This window comes from Plasmopara halstedii (genome assembly GCF_900000015.1).
Source record: "Plasmopara halstedii genome assembly, contig: Scaffold_1651, whole genome shotgun sequence".
Lineage (NCBI taxonomy): Eukaryota > Oomycota > Peronosporomycetes > Peronosporales > Peronosporaceae > Plasmopara > Plasmopara halstedii.
The window spans coordinates 846,756-868,396 of NW_020188562.1; the positions used below are offsets into that span (position 1 = coordinate 846,756).

Here is a 21,641-nt window from a genome sequence, read left to right on the forward strand (position 1 = left end):
ATCAGTGCAACTTATACGAGTGGGTCGTGCGTGTTGTTGGAGAGATTGAATTTCCGGCTCGTGGAGCTAATGGCAAATCGTTCCGGTCTGAAGCTTGTCTATGGTACTACGGCCGATTATGAAGCATATTCACCACCTAATGCAGCACGTGAGGATGTGGTCAATGCCCAAATAAGTGCGTATTCGAGTGATGGTAACGACGAAGTGCCAGTGCTTCGCATTCATTGTCGAGGTTGCAATTGGTCAGCTCGCTTTGACGTCAACCCAAAGCGAATAAGCTGAAAGGACGAATGCTTTAACTCTTGGTCAGCAGTTTCTTAGGAGCGCATTGTGTGGCGACAACACACATGATTGTAGTGTAAGTTGTAGTGTAAGTGGCAAAGCTGATGACGGGATAATCCCTCTTAATTATGCAGTCCATTGGGCGCGATCCAATTATCCAATAGTACAGGACGTACCCAGTTTCTTGGAGTGGAGACTGTTTTTTTTTTGAATGGATACCGTTTTTAGTTGCCAACCTACGAGCTGTGCTCCGTCGGCAGTGGTGTTGACGCATCAGGCGATAGGCGAATAGGTCAAGGACGCGTGGAATACCAGATCATGAAGCGCGAGCGCTTAGCCTGTGTTCATGTGCGATCGACTACGACGTTAGGCGTAAACTGTAAGCTAATTTTCCAGCACAACTTGCTATCACGCGAACTGGAGCGCTGAAAAAGGACCTATCCGCGCGTTCCGCTGTGACATTTATGGATGAAGCGAGCCTTCAATCGCGCAGCAAACGCAGGCTGAAAGGCTGAAATGGCTGATTAGAAGTCATTGGAAGTGGTACTGTCGTGAGTCGATAAAAGACCCAGCATCTTCTGAACTGGATCCATAAAGTGGAGCGGAACCGTAAAATATGTGTAGCTGACTGGCTTCGATCAACGCATAAGGGCACTAGCAATCCGGTTGAGTGAAATCCCAGCCACCCTTGATCTTGGTAAAAAGCAGGCGCTATCGACTGGTGCTGTGTCTGAGGCCGTAAATTTCATCTCAAATGACGTGTTTAAGAGCCGAGGTGGAGATGGAATTATACGAGTTTAGGTGATCCTCTTTATTCTGTACTTCTCGCGCTTCTTTCGTGTGAAAAAAAGTGTGTCGATGTACTTGCACCAATGGCAGAGCCAAACTGAGTTGTGATCCCAGCTCCGCGGGTTTCAGTACCCATTCACAGCCTCACAGGGCTTTTGACTGATCTAGTACACACTTGTGATGTGCTATTAAGAGTAGCTTTTTCAACCTGATCCTATCGAATATTGACACGAGGAAAGCAAAACTGAGGACAACTGGTTCCATCGGTCGAACCTCAATAGTTACCACCTCATCCATGACACAGGCCCTCATGTCCATGCAGATTAAGTTGGACGGCAAGCAAGTAATTGGATGGCCATGAAATTTTGCCGCACCCAATCCTCAGTCCTGTTGGGCCGCTCTGGGAATCATCCGCGTTGGAAACCAAGAGAAGACTGAATTACACGACTTCGCCTACCGTTCGCACGTTTGCAGCGATGCCGTTGATGTTTGAGTTCCGTAGGGGCGAACAGATTCATGTTTTAGTACTTTTGTTGGGAGGAGACTTGATACGTCGAGTTTCCCTCTTCGGATTTTCGGCAGTGCCATCCATATTTTCATTCTGCTATCCGTGGCGCTTTATCTGCGGTTGAAATGTGATAGCGCCCTTCTTCGTCATGTGGTAGCTACAGCTTGTCTACGTACTGTAACGCCTTAAGAGGCGAGTGTGGCGTTTATCTTGATCTGTCGTGGATTATCGACCTGATGTTAAGCAGCCCGCAGATCGGGTTGATACGCTTAACCGCTGCGACGATATATTCAGCAGCCGTGCTCCCCCTTGTGCCGTTGTGGCGCTTAGAAGGAGCTCAAATCGCTAATTTGAAAGCTGTAGACCACCGAGGTACAAGAAACTCCTGTACTCATCCATCCTTGTCGGCGAGTGTACCCCATCCGCCAGAGTGCCATACCATACATAGACATATGTATATATAGACTAAATAATAACGATGTTTGATTGATGCATACATTGCCCTGTATCGCTTGAGATACGACGGAGAACTAACCTAGTCGCAAATTTTTCTAGCAAATAGTAATGCAAAGGTAGATATGAAATGCTGAACATTTTTTTCTACGATGAGTTACTTCTTCAATGGTCTCGACACTTATGTTTTAGGGTTGCTCATGTCTTAAGAAAACGACGCACATTAATATCAGCCAGTAGCTAAAGCAGATTTATAATGGTAACTCGAACGAATTCAGGAGTAGCTAATATACAGCGATGACTCAGCTGCATCCAAAGTGGAATCTAATGTCGACGAAGTCTATGGTAACGGTGGCAGTGAACGTGTCAGCGAAATTGCCGATAGTGACGACCACTTTAATATGCTGAAGCAGCAACGAAACGAAAACGGCAAATTTGCGGCATCGAATTCCTACGAATATGTTGAGAAAGACTACAGTGGTGACAGCTTTGATGATGAAGTCGAAGAGTACAAAGAAATGTTTTCCTATCAGCCATCTGTAACCTCAACCAACCTTAGTTCCGAAGGCACCATCATCACCAGCCTGGCCAGGTAATAGCGATTTTCGTCGCTTTGCAAATGCTACGCTCTACGATTCTGATCATTACTTTGTATAATATAGTAATTCATACAAGCAAAACACGTTGTGATGATGGAATGGCAAAGATAGTATCTGACTAACGTGTCATCTTTGTCGCAAGTCCAAAACTTCAGTTACAATTTACTTACTGATTTTGCCACACTCTTGTACTCTGACGTAATTACTGCGCTATCTTGGAGGGCAATAAGTATTGCAGAGATAAAATATATCTTCAAGTCAGTTGGATATGGCACGAAGTTCTTTTAACTTAGCGTCATTTTTGGTGAGATGACGCCGCTCAATTCTGTTGAGGGACGATATTGCAGCTAAATGTCTATTTTAAATGCATTAGTTTACATTTGATCGTACAGAAAAAAAAATTCAGATCAGCCTACTGGCCAAAGCGTAAGTCAGGTCATATTTGATGTGGTGAGTTGCAAACTATAATGTTACTGCATTTTGTCTAAGGCGGCAATGACTTCAGTCAGGCCTGATGCATTCAACTTGTCGGGAGTATCTCCACAAGCAGTCACAAGTGCCTGCAACGCTTCCATATCGAGCGAGTCGCATAAATCCTCCGTCTTGACGACGTCGATGGATCCTTCAAGACCTTGCTCATGGGCAGCTGTCATAAGTTCACGGAATGCCTTTTTTACTTTGCGAAACATTTTTTTCTGCTTATCCTTTGCCATCTTGGCGTCCTTGCGCAGTTCTTTGTCTTTCGCCTCAGCTTCTTTAGCAGCGCGCTCAGCATCGTCCTTCTTTCGGTTCTCTTCATCAATCAGACGTTGCGCGGCCTCCTCCTTCTCACGCTTGGCACGGGCCTTACGATCCTTCTCTTCCTGCTTGATACGACGGATCCGCGGATCATTGGCCAATGCGCGATCCACAAGACTGGCCAACCGAGCGTACTCTTTTTTCTTTTTCTTCTTAGCAGCTGCCTCGTTCTTTTTGGCCATCCAACGCTTATGATCGCGATGCTCAGCCGAATCTACATCATGCTCTGAATCATGCGTGAAATCACGCCACGAGTCAAATTTGTTCCAAAAGTCGTAAAACGCGTACACTTCATCAATAGGTTTGTCGTCTCCACCCAATTCGGGCACAGGTTTGTTCTCACTAAAACGAGCATTGGCTGCAAAGACGGATCCATAAAGCTCGTAAAAGCTCTTTCCCTCTCCATTCGGATCATTCTCCTTAATCTTTTCGTTGCCTGTCGGAATCCACTCGTCAAAATCGCACTGAGAGTCATACGCACGTTTCTTCTGAGGATCCATAAGCGTCGTAAATGCTTTCTGTACGGCCAGATAATTGGGATCATTTTCTGTTTTGCCCGTCTTGTCCGGGTGATGTTCAATCAAGACGCGGTGGTATGCCTTTTTCACCTGCTCATCTGTCACATCAAAGCCGACGTCCGCCAAGCCCAATTGCTGGTACATTGTCAAATCCAGAAAGTTTTTGCCACGAATACTGCGGCGATATTTGCGCAAGACCGACTCTTCGTGCTTACGCAGAGCATCACGCGCCTTTACCGCGTCGTCCACGTCCTCACAACTGGCCGAGCGACCGCGCGCAATATTGCGAGCGCGCTTATTAAAGGCACGACCTACATTTTCAACGCGCTTTTGCGTGAAGTAGCCACCAAGGCCTAAGACAACATTAGTTTCGTTGGCGCCCAGGGGAGCTGGCGGCAGTGACAGCGTCAGCAAAGACATGATCGCAATTTCTTATGCTCCAGACGATTTCTCGTATGGGTTTACTGAGAGCCAATGATTGAATAATTGCGTTTCGACACACCATGTTAAGGAAAAGATCATGGAACTTTTTAAAAACTGGTCATCTGTAAGAAAAATAGAACAATATCTGCTTGTGAGCTCTTTAACCAAAGACGTCACAGTTGACTTTATATTTGTAGTGGTCCGTTTGTGATCTAATTGCGTACTGCTCTGTGCAAATACCGTACTCTGATTCCTCGAATGGACCAAAAGCATTCAACAACCGAACTGTAAATTCCCATCCTATGAAAATATTGAACAACGTTTGCTACGTACGATCAAGCAAAATGAACGACAAGTACGTACATGACAAATATAACTGAATCCGGAAAGCACAATGGTAGATGGACAACTCCAAGGCGGTGTTAATTAATTGGCAGGATGTGTGTCTGTCGCATAATATTCGAATCTGGTTCAATAATGTTTAAGAATGGAAAACCAAGACGTTGTGTTTGCAATCTGTTGGACTTATTAGTATAATTTCGTCACAGAAAACACGTTTATAGTATCTTGTTTTCGTGAGATTTGATAGACGGCTATACTTTTCTTTGTGCTGGACGGCTCTCGATAACATTTGGCGGCAGAGCGTCCTCTAAGACTCGGTAAGTATGTCATGGTACTATAGCCTGCACATTTGCCCAAATGCTTGTCTGACTAATCAAGTACTCTTAACAAGTAAAAGCTGAATTTTATGCGCAATAGCGTACGCAGCTTTAGTATTCGGCGGACAATAGTCACCCCTTTACGGGGTTGCATAATCGGATCTTTTGGGTGTTCGAAGAGCTCTATCTCTTTCATGATCATATTTCAAATTACCAAAATTTTATTCTAATTACTGCTAGCTAACGCGAAGATGTTAGCATTGTAACCTTATGCTTCCATGCCCTATTGTCGTAACCGAAAAACATGCTCTCTCGATCGAAACTTTGATAGCTTTTCTTCATCCATTCTGAAAGATTTTCTTAAAGTCATACATTGTGAATCCCTTTATGTAACCTTCCTCTAATAAAATGACCCATACGGTTTAATTTTTTGGCCTAAACCTGTCGTTCTGACCGCAGTCTGACCTGCCAGCCGATTTTGCAAACTTGATGACAAGTTCAATGGAGCACCTACCACATGAAGCAGATGTTGCGTTGCCGTCTCTAAAAAGCCCGACGATGGCGAACGCGTGGACCTCACTCGTTTTTTTCCTGTAGTTAGCAAACGATTCACGACAACCCACCATCATGCCGGGAAAAGTGTCCACTCGACACCAAGTTCTGACCTCAGGAACCACACGGCGAGCTACCACATCTCAAGAACTGCAAGAGCCGCCTCATTTTGCTAAGTACGCATCGAGTTCTGTTCACTTGTTCATGGAAACTTTGCCGAGGCAACTCCAAGATGGCGAGGCTCAAGCGTTTCGTCATCTCGCCCATAGTATCGTCTCTCGAACATTAGCGCATGAGAGCGAGTATCGTCGCATGCAATGTCCGAACTTAGACGTACGTGATTGGAAGCTGTTAAAGCGTCAGGACGAGCTCAGTGTCTACAAGCGAAAAAAATCTCAAACAGCAAAGATTAGCAGATCCACTACACAAACTAATCGACCTATGGTTCTCTGTGTCGGTTCGCTTGATGGAGACCTTGAAGACATTCTCTACGGATTTCATTCTAAGACTGGTGAAGAGATGCAGATGACGTTGCCGTATTTAGTCAAAGAAGAGGTTGAATGTGCAGTACTCGCGTTGATCGAAGAAGGATCATCGATTGACCCGTACCATCAACTCTCTCTTAAGTGGCATCTTGCTGACGCTTTCTCGGGGACAAAGTTGATGAAACCTCGCGATTTATGCACGCTTGAATCAAAAGGGATCAGTATCGATGCTCACGGTGAGCGTTACGGGTACTACGTGCTTCAAAGTGTGGACTTTACTGATTGTCCAATCCCCTCTGACAGTGGCGATGTCATTCGAGCTCATGTGATGTTCTGTTGTATCTACCGTCAGACTCCGAATTCACAGCGTGTGGACGTGTACAGCAAAGGAATGTTTGATTTGGGGGGTGACATCCCATCGTTTCTCGTGTATAACACATCGTGCTCTTTAATGCTCTCGGTACTCGGAGCCATGGAATGTGCCGAAACTAAGCGACTTACGCTTTTAGCTCTCAAACTACAAACGAATCAAGCAACTTCATCATTGATTCATGATTTGTCCACTCGATCGTTAGAGAATTTTGAGGTATCGAGCGATGTGACAAATTTCGGGTATTCGAATTCGACCCCTGATGATACTATCAACACCCAAACTACAATGCCTCAGTCTCTCACTCGTTTGCTTTCTAAAGGCAATCGGAAAACGCGATCTAGACGACAAACGTCAGCCGAGCCGTGTTGCGTGTGCAACAAGAAACCAATGGCATCGATCGTTGGAGCGACTCATCGCATCTGTGGTGTTTGTCTTCGAGGGGTTTGCAATAAGTGCCATGTCAAGCGCAAACTTTTTATCCGTTCTCAATCAGTGCTCGTGGTATGTTGCAAATCGTGTTTGCTGGAAGCCAAACAATTAAAAGTGGATCCTCAAGCTCCATGCCCCGTGCTTCCTTAAGTATGTAGAGAAAAATCGTACCTTGTAAAGTAGCTGTTACGTCTTTTCGAACAACAGATTCGTCCTATTGTCGTGTCGAGTCACAGTAGCGTTGTCATTTAATCTTTAATATCGTGATTAAAAGTGTTCATGGATCCTCGTTGACAGCGATGACGACAGCGTAATTCATTCGTCTTTCGTTCATCTTCTCTCTGCAGCAAACGAGCTGGTACCCAGTCGTATGTTGTGTGTATCGTACCTTTCAATTGTCTACACCCTTTCCCTACAAGCAATGGACTTAACCTTCCTGGTCTCACTTGTCCTGATACTTCCTCATGCCCGACTGGAATTGCGACCAAAACATTACCCAGATTCACATGAGCACCTTGCGCCACTATTTTTTCAAAACGACTGAAAGGGACACGCTGCACCGACGTGCGTGGCCTCGACTGTACAGGCAATGGTTGCAAGAAATGAGCCCGCTCGCCATGTCGTTGAGAATACAGGTCTCGTTTAGGCGAAAACTCTTTCGAACGTGCTTGCACTCGTCTTTCCAACTGTACCCGGCGCATTCGATCTCGTTCTGAGGGCTTAAGCAATGCATCGCGAGCGCCACGAAGACGTTCAGTTTGCCGTAAACGGTTCGCCTTCTTCTGTTTCCACGTTTTTAGCGTTAGCGACCGATGTAGCTGCTTTCGGGTACAATAACCACGCCACACTCGTTGAATCAGACGTGCGGCTAAACGTTGCAGTGCGTGATAAATACAAAAATTCGTTATGCCGACGCTGATTTCATTCAGCATCGCAAGCCGCTTTTGTCTGATCGCATAAGCAGAATCAAGTTGCAACTTTTTGAAGTAGGTTGCTAATCGTGCTCTCAAAATGCTAACTACTTGCTCAGTGTTTTTCTTTCGTCTCCATAATCTTTGAAGCACAATAGCGTGATTTGCTACACGTTCATGTTTGCGGGTGGCAGCAATCTTTTCTGCTCCTGCTTTCATAATGATCTTGACGGTTTCTTGCGCTAAGTACGCCGCATATTCCGTTCGTCGTTGTTTTTGCGCGAGAGCAATAGCCGATCGCCCCAGCCTAACGAGTCCTCGAGTCACAGACTTGTACATGCGACGTCGTTGCTGTCGACAGTCACTCTCTTTCGATTCGGCAAGCAGCTCACACGGTCGCTCTTGCTGTTTCTGCAGCGTAGTCGGTGCACGCTTTTTGCTAATCAGTCTCAACAGCTTCTGGGTCCATTTCAGCGGATATGCGAATAAAGTTGCCATTTTTTTCCTGATGTCCGTTCCGACCTGGCGCAATGAGTGCAAAATTGGCGAAACTGCATTGCCAAGAACTGAGACGAGCGCTCGCTTGCCTGCTTTAGCATGAAAGTATTGAGCTACTCGCTTCGAACGCAGCACTTTAAGTTTTAAGGACACCGAATGCACATGCTCTATTTGTTTTTTGTCTCTGATAGCCCGAAAACGTGCTGGCAAGTAAGTGATCGCGCTCTTCATTTTGATCAATACGCCGCGAATGTACACTTTAAAATAGATCCTTTTATAATTGTGATATAGCTTTTCGTAAAGGTTTAACCAAACAGCTTAGCTTCATTCTCTTTGGCTTCACCAAAGAGATCGTACGCCGCGTTTGATTGGCGTCCAGTCGACCGAAATCGCAGCACAATCGGACGGGGCGTTCGAGAAACAAGATATCTAAATTGCGACGTATTAGCCACATTAATGCCGTTAACGGACACAATGCAGTCGCCAGCCGTAATCCGTCCTGAAACTTCGGCCGCGCTCGATGGTACGCACTCACGCACAATCACCATTCGTCCACTTTGTTTAGCTATAAGCCCCAATGACGCACTTGTAAACTTCACTTCATACTCTTTTTCATCGTCTAAATCATTTTTGGCAGTGGCTGTTAGGACACCTTCAACTCTTGTGTCTGAGTCGGATGTCGTGCTGTTATTAGCCTGCAAATCATCACCAATAATCACGACGTTCACTGCCCACCAGCTTTGCACCTCTTGCAGCGTAAACGTGGCCGTGTACCCACGATTAGCCTTCAGGCGAGCAGTCTTGCGCGTCGCATACACATTACAAGCGTTCGATTGGACAGTAAAGTAAACATCACCTGACGAAAGCAGTGTTGGCGTGTAGCCGTAAGCAAACACAACAAGAGCACGATCAGCTCGCCACGTATTGGTGCCGTTAACTGCTACAGTGCCACTATCGATGGTCAAAGTATCCAAGACGCCAGCCAAGTGTCGTCGTCCAAGCGGGATCATATGTAGTGACGCGCCGTCGTTGAGTTGTGTATTTACTACGAATGAGTGGCGCGAGTTGTTGACCAGTGCCAGAGCAACACAACCACGCGCCCCTAAGCCTGTGTGATTGGCATCCCAGTCGTAAACCAAATGGCGCACTTGCCGCAAAAATTCGGCATTATTGCTGCAGACTTCCAAAGCTCGTGAGTGTTTACGTACAATATCACCGTTTGACAGATGCTCATACCGAAACGGTGCGCCCAATGACGTGTCGGTGTCCACACTAGACGTAAGCAAACCTGGGGATAAGGCACCGGCAGCGGCAGCCGGGTCTACTTTGCCTCGCAATGTCGATACGAGTGATGTAACACCACCTGTGACCATACTCGACACAAGCGATGTCACCTGAATTGAATCGATGAGATTGAGCGCTTGGGACTTGACCGACTGCTCGTAGAATCGCACAATCGCCGCACACAGTGACTCTTGTGTCGCTAGAGCGCGAGACAGTCGATATCCCTCGAGCGTCACACATGCATTTTCAATTTTCAGCTTGATATTTGACATCCAAAAACCTTGGTGCTGACTCGAGTCACGCTTATCGCGTGTAAAGCTGACAGTTACACGCACGGGCGAGATCTCGCCTGACGCAATGTACAATTTTCTACCCGTCATTGCTGCCAAATCGGCACTTTGTCCTTCATCGTTAAAATGTACGAAATATGCAAGCAATTCTTCTTCTTCACTCTCTATGTATGCGTCCTGCTCACTCGGAAAAGCAGCGACAAGTGACTTTTGCTGGAAGTGTGCACTTGTTCTCTGTTGCAACTTTTGAAGACGATCGACAAAGCTCATGGAAGTTGAAATTTTGGCATCCTGTAGCTCTAAATGAACACGCTCTACCCACGTGTATTTGCCGTGTGGTCGCTCGAGATACGTCAGTTCGAGAAATGATTTATCTGTACTCTCGTCTTGGCGGAGTGGTCTCAACACGACTCGGTTCTTCGATTGCGGCAAAAGATCTTCCACTTTGAGTCCCATCAGGTTCAACTTTGCAGCCGTGGCTCGTGGCGACCACGTCAACTCCAAGTTAATTCGCGTAAACGTTGTTCTCGCGATCGGCTCCATTTCTAATCCACCCTTTACACCCGGTTTTTTGTCCGTGACAGAGAGAATGATACCTACGACTTGAGCATGAAGAGTTAATGTTTGCCAACTTCTTGTGCGGGCAATTGCATTTGCCGAGGCTACGTTTGACAGCGCTAAATTTGGATCTGTGTCAGCTATCTCCACAACAAATGTTGCTTGAGAGAAACTGCCTCGCTTCACTGTGATTTCCAAGTCTACACCACGTCCGCTCGAACGTGGTGGCACAACTATATTTGTGATACCCACTTGATCAACAAAAAAGGCGGAACTCCAGTCGTAGCCATCAGCACAAAAGGATGCTAAAGCGCTGTCGATGGGTAGGACGGAAGCACGCAATGGGGCTCGTATTCCTCCTACCCAATATAACGCATACCAGTCTCCAGACCCCAGTACGTGATGAGCTATATTTTCATTTCTGGAATCGTCAAGACGTTGCGACCGACGTGTCGGCGCCTCAAGAAGCAACACAGTATGCGATGAGCGATTTATAATCAGGTATCGGGGAATAACGCTCACAAGTGTCGTGACAGAGCCGAAATGCCGCGTGGCATAATCTGCTGACACGCCCAGTTCATACAAGACACCACGAGAAGACGCATTGTTTCCTGCTGACCGAAGCGTTAAGCATTCATCCTGCCAGCTTAATCGCTTTGGGTCGGCTTCAAAGCGAGCTGACCAATTGCAGCCCCGCAATCCAATGCGAAGCACTGGCACTTTGTCGTTACCGTCACTCGAATAAGCACTGATTTGCGCATTGCCCACTTGCGCACGTGCTGCATAAGGTGGTAAATATGCTTCATTATCTGCCGTAGTACCATAGACGAGCTCCAGGCCGGAACGATTTATCATCCAGACATTTGCTAGTAGCTCCACACGTACGGGACGAGCTGGAGACTCAGTCCCTCCTACAACACGAACGAGAAGCTGGAATGGACGTCCGTCGTCCACTCGTTCAAGCTGGACTGATTTGACGGCGCCATTTACAGTCCCTCGAGGGGCAAGCTCGAGCCATTTGGAAGGTGTCGTACAACCTTTAACTTCTAGTTGAAATAGTGGACGCTGTGCTACGTCCGTCCACCAGATGCTGGTTGTTGCACCGACAGCGATTGCTTGAAACTCGGTCAGGCTTTCATTTGTCGCGTACGCAGAGCTGTAAGCGGACTGGACACGAAACGATACCATAACCGGAAGTTTGTTTACGAGTACTAATGGCTCAGCAAATGACACGGTGCGAACGTCCTTCCTACTCGACATCAATACGCAATAAACGGCTGTTCGGTGGCAGCTAGGTGATCCATGTAAGACGGCTGCTTCAACTTTTAACTCAGCAGCCGAACGCGTCTGCACTGGAATTGGAGCGCTCCATGCGTATGTGACACCATTTTCGACAGGCCGCACACGTAGTTCCGACGCCAAAGACAAAAGCACGGGGACAGCCGACTCTTGATTTGACCGCAGCATCCCGATTTTGACGGGCGAATGCCACGTCGGATCATTCACAAGAAGTGCCACAGCATGGCCAACCGTCAGTCGACTTACTAATTTAATAGGTGACGATACGACAAGTAAGATTCGTCCTTCAACTAGTCGGGATGATAAACTCAGCATAAAACTCGTTCGTTGTCCTTGTATGTCCACAAGAGGAAACGTCCGAGTATTCAATTCCTCAAAGACAAGACCTCTAATCGCCTGGAAACGCGCTACCCCGTTTTTCGAGTCCATTAATTGTATACACAGTCGTAAATTTGCTGCTTCTCGTTCTCCTGACGCATAACGTCGCACCACACCGCGGCCTCGACCTGGAGCATGGAGATACCGGACATCTGCCAAATTTCCAGTATCTACGACATGCGGTTCGGTCGTAAATGTCTCGTTCGTGAGCCAAAAACTTAAAGACAATCCCGTCTCGTTACGGATTACACACGGCGCTGATTTACGCTGCTCAAAATCGCAGTCTTTGCTCTCGTGAGCGTGTTCACACAATTCTGCTTGACGCTTCCATGCGCCTCCAACCGACGCCATCATTTCCAGCAATCCATGTGTGATCGTGAGATCGAGAGCTTGTGATGCAGTAAGAATGACGTGCAGCTCGTTATCGCTTGCGACTAAGCCTTGAACTGATGCTGCAAGGGCCCATTCTGTACACATGGGATGCCAATCACGAGTTTCTGGATTATAGTACGACATGAGAACGAGAAGGTTTCCGCCTCCAGATAATGTAGTTGTAATGGCAAACGCGTCAGGGGCGATTAAGCCAGCAGACTTACTTTTTGTCGTCTCTTTTCGACTAATCGCGTACGTAACGTTCAGAAATACATGGCACTGCTCAATCTGAAACTGTACAAGGCCCATATCACACCCGTCGCAGTCGTTTATCAATGTCAGACTCACGGAAGGTAACTCGCATGTTATATATCGATGAATTTCTGTCTCTCTCAAGTTTTGAGTCGTAAACTCCTTGGACGACGTGTGCGATTTTGTCAACGAATGATAAATGGAACTTTCATCACATGACAACCGCCTTAGGTCTGCAATTCGTTGTTTGTGTTGCTCAAACGATTTACTTAATGTGTCAATCGTCTCTACACCCATACACGCGTCTTCATACGAAACGTAAACTTGAATTGGAGTGAATTTAAGCGACATAATCTGCTGCCGTTGTCCTTCATGGGGAAACAATTGTATTACTTCCACATGCAAGGAACTTGGCTCTAGGAGTTGGATTAGCGGCGCCACATCGATAGCATCATATTTGCCATTCCCTGACGGCAATGCGACGCAACAACCTGGGCGCCTGGCATTCTCTAGAACAATTTCCATATTTAGTGCATCAAATTGAACTCTGCTTTGAATGTCCAGATCACTCGTATTCATCTTTTCAATGGGTTGTGGTCTCCGAACAGATTCGAGTGTAAAATCGCCCGTAAACACTACGCGTGGACTTTGAGAGTCGTATGCATTTCGTGGGAGGGCCACGCTAACTTGTTTCGCCTTTACACGGATTGTCATTGTCAAATCGGTGTCCTTGCTCTCTCTTAAAATATCGGAAATGCTTTCCTTTCGTGTTGATGAAGACGGCTGAATACTTTGAGCTGCGTAAGGCAACAATTTATTTGATTCATTCTCGTCTTCGGTCTCAAACTGATTTGAACTTGTCGGTAGAGAAAAAAAGTCCGAAATTCTAAGCAGAGGTTCCAAGCAGACTGAACCCGTGACTTTTAACAGGGTTAAGTCCAATTCTCCAGTTGATGCCGCATGATTCCAAGTATATTGCATTTCAAGTGGCTCAGAAGACGCCATTAAAGTACGACAGTGTCCACCGTCACTGTAGTTTCCCATCAGGTCTCGTGCACTAAAGGCGCTAAGATTAATCGATAAGCAGGGAGTCTTATCATACTCGTCATCAAACACTGTAGAAAAATTTGTCGCAATGACGTCCGCGAACGCGTGTGATTGGAAAGTATGTCCATCACTGCAAGACGCGGACGGCACAGACGACATTTCATCTTGAAATAGCAAGATCCGAATATTTTCTATCAGAAAGCACACTTTGAGTGTCGCTTGATCCGAGTCTGGTCGGAGATATGTATACGTCACTATGGGACGATGTGATGCAACTTTGTCCGATGTACGTCCGCTCTCGCAAGATGATGGCAGCGAGTTTTGTAGCTCGTCCGCACCAAAATTTTTCAGGATAAGCGCCACTATCCCTAAATAACTTGTGCGTGAAATCTGCACTTCTAATGATGGCAACACTGAATGGACGGTAAATCGCGGAAGAAGATCATTTGTTGATTGATCTAACGAGATGACAGACGACACAAGATCTTCGATACTAATCTTCAAATTCGTAGGCTGTGGGATAAGATCTTCATACGTCAATCCTTGGTTGGAACTCGTTTGCTTTTGACTCGTGCAATATATCCGAACCTGTTCAAGATAAAGATCTTTGCAGTCAACGCGCAACGAAACGCTGTCTTGAGACCGAATTATGGCATATGGAGGCACTTGGTCATGTAAAACACGTTTCGACCTAGCCCCTGGAGGTCCATCGTAATGCACGGTACTTGAAGGATGATGTTCTAATCGGAGCTTGTCTGCTGTAATCTTCGCATGAGGCGCATCTTGTAAACTTAAAGGTAGAATCAACGTTGGTTTTTCTACATTTAGGTGTAACACAGTGCTAGCCTCATCTTCACGGAGTAAGAGCTGCGTCGCGTTCCTTAGTGTTTGACTGACGATCGCGCCAAGAATTCCTTCAAGTATAAAGTCGACGAGCTCTAAGATCTGTTGATGATAGTATACACCGCGAATGGGTAGAAACGACAGACACAATCGATTCTTATCACTCACGATCGAGTCACTGACATACTCAAAACTTGCGAGCGCCTTGAATTCTCTTGGAGAGTGAAAACGACGAGCTTCGTCTTCATCAAGCCCAATAAGTGTAGCGTACAGAGGATGTTTCGATGTACTTAGATCTGTACCTATAAAATTACCGACATATCCTGTCACCTCATACGCGTCGTGTCCTGTTTTGGCCTCATATTGTATGTACTTAATTGCAGAGTTAGTCATCTCAAGACGTGTCAATTGCCGGTCTTGTTGATCTTTATTGAGTGTGACGCTGAATTGTACGAGCGAAGCCCGAACGACCACAATAGGATGAGCACGACTCCGTAACGTAGACAGACTTGCAACGCGTTTCTTTGGAGCGGCATCAATTCTACTGTCGGGTGTTTGATTTTGAAAGGAAGGAGAGGTGAGATCTTGAGCTGTGTCAACGTTTCCAGGAATGTCAAATGCAGATGCTGTTGATGAGAGAAGACGGTAGAGTAGCGCCATTGATGACGGATTCCATTGCACGTGTAGTACATTAAAATGTACATCCGCATCGAGCTGTGACACCGTACGTTTGACAGTCGTGTCCCGCGAATATGTTACAATATTTACAACAATTAAATGCGGCGTCTTACTACCCGTTCGTCCAGTTGAAATTAGCTGGAAAAAGCTAGAATCAGGCAAATAAAGTCGATCTTCCATCACCAATGCTTCAAGACGTGCATGAATTTTTTGATGTGTAGAATACATTTCAAAAGCAAACAAAGAGTTAGAGGCTCGTAAAAGAAAAGCCTCTTTGTCAAAAGACTCATACAAGTCCAGCTCGACGCATCCAAGCGACAATTTCAACTCAAAAACAAACTTCTCGACTTCGAGTGTTGCCGTTATACTGTCGTCATTAAAAGTCCTTGACTCAGTTATAGTCTCGCCGCTAATCTCTTCGTCATGCTGGTGAATGACAGATGCGATAGACTTTTGCTTGGCACTTTGTGTGACAAGTGAAGAATAGATTCGACTCAACGCCACAAGTTGCTCTTCAGCCAACGAAACGACTATCATAGGAATTTCGGCATATATGCCCACATGGGGTCGTACATCAACTCTATGATTATTCATTCTTGAATGAAAATTAAGCCGTGGGGAAGATGAGGACCGTGTATCCAACAACAACTGGATGGACAGATCCTGAACAATTTTCCGAAATGCGTTAAGCTCTTGATCCGTCCAGTAGACCAATTGCTCTTGACGTCCAAGCGAAACAAATACTTGAGTCACTTCAACCCGCCAATATAAACGGTCGTCCTTTGTCTGTATCGTATCGAACTGCGAATCAAGCAACACCGCTTTGTCTTCGTTGCGAACACTTAGTTTGCCTAAATTTATCACTACGACTGCCCCCGTCATGTCACCCACACATTCCGGCAAAATCAAAACTGGAGCTTCCAAGTCCACGACAACATCGTACAAAAGCCGGTCATGTGCTTGTTCAAGCGAATGTATAAGTTCGGCTTCTTGCGCCTCTTTCTCTGCGACCGCGTCGGTATATCTCGTGTCATTCGCAAACATCCACTCAGCGACAGACGAAGTTGCAAAGTGCCACACCTTTTCTAATTCTTTGTCAGGTAGTAAACTTGAAAAAAACGCCCGCAAGAAGAAGACAAAGGTTGGATCAATGAGCACTCGAAATGGCAGCGAGCTTACACGCAGTTTCACGATTGCTTCGGCGTCCATGTCCTGTGTTTGCGTCGTATAAAGTAGCTTTCGCCGACTTACGTCAATGCTTACACAGGCCTCATTTGGGTCGACACTAAGCGTTGAAGGGCTGCAAAAGGATTGAAAGCGTGTATCGCACGCTAAACCGTTTAAGATTTTGAAATTCTGCACACATATATGTGCGTCCCATTCGCTTTCTGGTTGAATATTCATTGCCAAGAATCCATGAACTATACCAGTGACAAACGGAGTCTGTTGTGTGCTGGACTGATACAACGCCAACGTACCCTCATTTAATGTGAATCGAATCGACAGAAGATTACATCCTGTTGGTACTTCATGGGCACTATTGGATTTCTCAACTGCATCATTATACGCTTCCCGTAGATTGTCGCGACCTTCAGCAGATAGTATGTTGTCTTCTTCACTTGCTTGACTTTCTGTTTCACCAAAGAAGTACGAGTACCACGACCCTCCTTTTTGCTCAGTTTGAACACATGAGGCTTGGATTGTTGCTGCTCGTCGTTCTTCTGCGTCTTGAGCAATATCTCGTAACAGTATAATCACGTCTATAGGGTAAATCTCTTCGTATCGATGCTTTAATTTTCCTTCTCGAGTCGACCGATCTAAGGCTGCTCCATGACGTATTTCCGTACGAAAAGCTTCGATGTACAGTTGTCGTTCTAACATGGCTTGATGGATAGAAGACCAGCGCATTTTACGGTGATGCAAAGTTCGAACTATTTTTTTCTTTTCAATCACTTCATTCTTTGCGTTTCGGTGCAATCGCTCAAGTACGAGACGAGTCGCATAGTCCCACCACTCGCGAGGACGTGCTCCAGGAGGATGAAGTGGTCGTCCTCTTGCCAATATAAAATGTGCTTCGACTGCTTTTCGGCCGATAAATGCATGTCGCACAAATACTCCATCTTGATATTGCTCACGAGTTAAATGGCCTTGCAACGCACTGATTTGAGCCTCTATCGTGTATTTAGCTACAGTCGAATAATCTGTACTCTCATTCTTTGTTAAATGCACAGCAACTGAACATGGCTGCAGAACCCATTGTCGTCGATCGAGTTCCTCTGGCTTCAACATATCTCTTAACGCCTTCTGTACATTATCTTTAGTCTCAAGACGTGCATTTTTAGTGGATAATCGATCCCAGTAGACCCCCAAACGAGTAAATGTTGCATTTTTGTAAGTAAATCCTTTATGGACAATGGTGTGATCCACAAACGCCTCTTTACCTTCTTGATCTGTCGTATAAAACCCAAATTGTTTAAGAATTAACCCACATGCAAACGGCGTCTCAGGGTTTGCTATCACGTCTTCATATCGCAAATGCACATCAAATAGCTTCACTTGTAAATTGGCTACAATACGAGCCGTTAATCTTGATATAAACGTGCCTTCGTCCTCCTCGTACTTCGTCGTCTGTTGCTTTTCTTTTTTCTCATCAGACGCTACACGTGAAGCAAAACGACGATGCTGACGTAACAATTCACGCCTATCCAACTGATTGTGCTTAGCTTGCAATAGCTCTGCTGGACTAGGTCGCTCGGTATTAGGCACAACAAGGGCCGACACACCCTCCAAAGAGATAACTACACTAGCGCTACCCAGTTGATTCCACGGCACACGCACCAGTACACGGGACACAGAGCCGTAAGCAATGGTTACAGGTAGTTGCAACTCAGCCAATGCATGCGGTTTGAGTTTAAGGTCACGCAGTTCTAGCTCACCACTCCATAGACCGACAACCAGCGAGTCGCTACGTAATCCGTCAACGTACTTGCCCAGCTGTGCTTCAAGTATCTTCAAGTCGGTATGAGGGAAAGCAATCAGTCATTAAAGTACTGGTTGGAGACTTTAGCTGAAATGGGTGAGAGGTAGTACGTACAGAGGAGATAATAGCTCTGGCCATAGTCCTGGAATAGGTGCTTTGCCTACGTTGCTCATTAAGTTTGTATCATATTTATTGACCAATCCAATAGCTCAGAATCAAAACCTTTTTCGTTTTAACATTTAGATGGCTACAGTTCGAGAGCTATCAGAGTCGCTCCGCAGTCCAATTGCGCCGTATTTGATTGTGACGTCGCTCGTATAGGCCACAAAATAAACCTGGAACAAGGAATGCTAAAACTGTGAGCGTTGGAATTACGCTACGAAATGTGTCAAAAACAATGTAACAAAGTACAATTGTCGGCAGTCCAGCCAATGCAGCGAGCACGCGAGTACCACCGGGGACGCGAACGGGTCGAGGAATATATGGAAGTTGTTTCCGAAGTCGCACAGCTGCAAAGATGATCACAAGTTGAACTGCTCCCGCAAACGCATTGGTCATGAGCAAGAGCGCTTTAAACTCAATGCCTAGTAACGCTATTGTGAAAACAAGTGTAACAGTTATGGACACATACGGAGCATTAAAACGAGTGCTACGTCGTGCAAAGCAGTTTGGCAAAAGCTGCACATCACTCATGCCGGAAAGTTGAAACGACTTGCAGAAAATGCCAGAGACGAACAGTCCCGCAACGGAACAACACGACGAAAAAGCAAAGACAGCCTTAAGTACGTAACCTCCGATAGCATCAGCGAGTGCTGGGTAGGAATCACGGTTAAAGTACCTCCAATTGGGGTCGTCCACGAGGATAGCAGCAGGAATAGGGATCACGTACGTCAAAAGCGTCAAGGCGACAGTAAATGCGATGGCTCGCGGGTAGACTCGTGCTGGATTTGATACCTCACCGCCAAACACAGAAGCCATATTGATACCGTCAAAGGCCCAAAATAATGTGTTAAGCAGCAAGGCCCAGTCAATTTTGATTGAACCAACCTGCTCGTCGTCTGTTCGATTCTCATGGATAATGTTCATTTCGTGTCGGACTTCAAAAAGATCACCAAAGTCTCGCGCTCGCGAGTAGCCCCATATAGTGAAAACAAGAACGGGAATTAGAACACAAGCCAGTAATAGCACACAAGTGCGCGATACAGTCCGAGTGCCAATAAGACAGGGGAGTGTTAGCAAAATTGCAATCGCCACTTTGACGAGGTACGAAGCAAAGCCTGATGAGATGGAGAGGCTGTAGTAGTCATCTAATATCTGCAACAGAAAACCGGGCAGCAAGGCTGTGTTGAAGACACCAGCAACAAAGGACCACCAGCCGACCTGAAAGCCCCAAAACGGACCACAAGAGTTAAAAACCCACACTGTGAATCCGCCATCTTCTGGAAACGCACAACATAGCTCTGCGACTATGAAGGCATACGGTCCGGTTATGAGAAGAGGGTAGAGCAACATGGCTGGAAGACCGATCGCAGGGCCTGCTGAAGAGATGATAGGCTCTGAGCCTAGTGGGCCACCGCAGCCGAAGAAATACGTCACTGCTACAACGGAAAGCGTGCTCATGACGCGGTGGTGTTGATGTTCTCCATTTGATTTCCTGTACGTGCTGTCAACATCCAGCACAGCAGTATCCACACAGTCAGTATACCTATCATGGAACAGGGTGCAAGAGTGTAAGCTTGAGTATGCAACTGTATCGTATGTGCAGGCGTACAAGAATTCGTTGGTCATCCTTACGTCGCGGTCAAGGATAGGCAAATTGCGTAGTGAAATGTACACAGATATCATCGTAGGAATGTCTGGAGCTTTGACAGCATTCCAATATTTCTCTGGGAGGGGTTGCATTTGTCAAACTATATCGTATTGGTACACGGTTGTGATTGATTTTCGGAATATGACGATGACGACCGTATGCCAATACTTAAGCTCTTGACTTTTGAGCTATTGACCCGATCGATTTGTAAAATTGACGGATGAAGACAAAGCTTAGTAAATATCGTTTGCTCAGTGAAAATAACTTTCAATTTCTTTATCTATGAGATTCGCACTTGTACGCAGTAGAAAAAGGAGCATTAAATTTTTAGTCATGTATGATGCAATTCTGTAAAAATACTCAAGGCAAAGCAATCTTGCGCAATAAATAGATTTTTTTTCAAATGATATTTTAATCTGTAGGAAATATACTTTGGCTAAACTATACAGACTCTTCTGCAAAGATACGTTTGTCAAAAATTTGTTACATTACTTCTGGGAGTCATCTTGTGCATTTCCTGCGAATCAATTTGAGAGTAACACTTAAATCCTATCAGGCACCCTAGTACTCTTACGATATACAACCACATCGCAAGCTCAAGGGCACCATGATGATTGCTACTCGGTAAGAATGAGGGTGACGGAGTGTGTAACGGAATTACACGAACCCTAATATGGTAGCGAACATCTTAACTCTACAACTGTCTCAATTGGTTTTTGCAGGTTTAGAAGGCCGCGCAAGCAATTTTTTTATTTTTTCGTGAATTTTTTCAATCAAGATCATCTAAAACAGATTGCGGTATAGTTCGGTGGCCTTTGTAACGACGTACTGCATATTCTATCTGACGCTGTGTCAGGTACTGTCCGTTTTTAGCACGATATGCATCCATGTAACGGAAGCATTTGCGGGCAAATTTACGGATCGAAGAAATCGGCACATTCTCTAATGCCACAGGCAGTAGATTCAGAAGCCCTTTCCAAGAATAATCACAATTAGTTCTCAAGAAGCGTTTGCAGTATCCCCAATATAACTCGATGAAGTTGAACTCACAGTGGAACTTGGGATAGAATATGATTGCCAAACCCGGTTGATTTTCCACTACAGTTTCCTCTAGCCATTCCTTTTGGCTTTCGAAATCAGGCTGTTTGGAGAGGGTCTCTCGAGCTTCTTTTGCGCTCATGCCTGGATTCCATAGATTGCGTTCCATAAGTATTGTTCGGAGGCCTTTCTGCACACCGTCTTCGGTCTGCATACATTGTTCAACCTTTGCTCCTCGGTCGTCGATAAACCAGCCGCTGCGCATTGAAGACACATGTTCCCTCCATCACTTAGGTTCAGTTATGTGGCCACTATCGCATCTGGGGCCATCGCGTGATGATTTTGGGAGTTATCAAAAGCGAAAGCCCATCACAGTTTGGATGCAGGATTTGAAAAATTGGAATGGCCCTATCTCTGAGTTGCTCCACGAGTTTCGCATTGGTCCAATGTCCTTCAGCATTCTTTCCTGGTTGCAACATGATCCTAGACTCCTTCGGAATATCAGAATGCAAAGCTTGCTGCTCCTCTGATAACC

At 45.8% G+C, this 21,641-nt stretch overlaps 7 protein-coding genes across 7 annotated transcripts; 2 read left to right on the forward strand and 5 right to left on the reverse strand.

Moving 5' to 3' along the window:
* Window positions 1-2,433: 2,433 nt before the first annotated feature.
* On the forward strand, window positions 2,434-2,722 carry PHALS_02028 (uncharacterized protein; the record flags this gene model as incomplete). The annotated part of the gene is made up of 2 exons (XM_024716531.1): window positions 2,434-2,624; window positions 2,695-2,722. 2 exons carry the CDS (start codon window positions 2,434-2,436, stop codon window positions 2,720-2,722), a joined length of 219 nt encoding a protein of 72 aa, XP_024582121.1.
* Window positions 2,723-3,101: 379 nt separating this feature from the next.
* PHALS_02029 (Zuotin and related molecular chaperones (DnaJ superfamily), contains DNA-binding domains) lies at window positions 3,102-4,367 on the reverse strand (the record flags this gene model as incomplete). The annotated part of the gene is made up of 1 exon (XM_024716532.1): window positions 3,102-4,367. The coding sequence occupies one exon, from the start codon at window positions 4,365-4,367 to the stop codon at window positions 3,102-3,104; it is 1,266 nt and encodes a 421-aa protein (XP_024582122.1).
* Window positions 4,368-5,656: 1,289 nt separating this feature from the next.
* Window positions 5,657-7,018, forward strand: PHALS_02030 (Zinc finger, RING/FYVE/PHD-type; the record flags this gene model as incomplete). Its single annotated transcript, XM_024716533.1, has 1 exon — window positions 5,657-7,018. The coding sequence occupies one exon, from the start codon at window positions 5,657-5,659 to the stop codon at window positions 7,016-7,018; it is 1,362 nt and encodes a 453-aa protein (XP_024582123.1).
* Window positions 7,019-7,116: 98 nt separating this feature from the next.
* On the reverse strand, window positions 7,117-8,508 carry PHALS_02031 (IQ motif, EF-hand binding site; the record flags this gene model as incomplete). The annotated part of the gene is made up of 1 exon (XM_024716535.1): window positions 7,117-8,508. One exon carries the CDS (start codon window positions 8,506-8,508, stop codon window positions 7,117-7,119), a length of 1,392 nt encoding a protein of 463 aa, XP_024582124.1.
* Window positions 8,509-8,582: 74 nt separating this feature from the next.
* Window positions 8,583-18,497, reverse strand: PHALS_02032 (Vacuolar protein sorting-associated protein; the record flags this gene model as incomplete). The annotated part of the gene is made up of 3 exons (XM_024716536.1): window positions 8,583-18,287; window positions 18,373-18,418; window positions 18,481-18,497. The coding sequence occupies 3 exons, from the start codon at window positions 18,495-18,497 to the stop codon at window positions 8,583-8,585; spliced, it is 9,768 nt and encodes a 3,255-aa protein (XP_024582125.1).
* A 25-nt stretch (window positions 18,498-18,522) lies between these two features.
* Window positions 18,523-20,160, reverse strand: PHALS_02033 (amino acid-polyamine-organocation family; the record flags this gene model as incomplete). Its single annotated transcript, XM_024716537.1, has 3 exons — window positions 18,523-19,572; window positions 19,639-19,963; window positions 20,030-20,160. The coding sequence occupies 3 exons, from the start codon at window positions 20,158-20,160 to the stop codon at window positions 18,523-18,525; spliced, it is 1,506 nt and encodes a 501-aa protein (XP_024582126.1).
* A 677-nt stretch (window positions 20,161-20,837) lies between these two features.
* On the reverse strand, window positions 20,838-21,371 carry PHALS_02034 (uncharacterized protein; the record flags this gene model as incomplete). The annotated part of the gene is made up of 1 exon (XM_024716538.1): window positions 20,838-21,371. One exon carries the CDS (start codon window positions 21,369-21,371, stop codon window positions 20,838-20,840), a length of 534 nt encoding a protein of 177 aa, XP_024582127.1.
* Window positions 21,372-21,641: the final 270 nt, after the last annotated feature.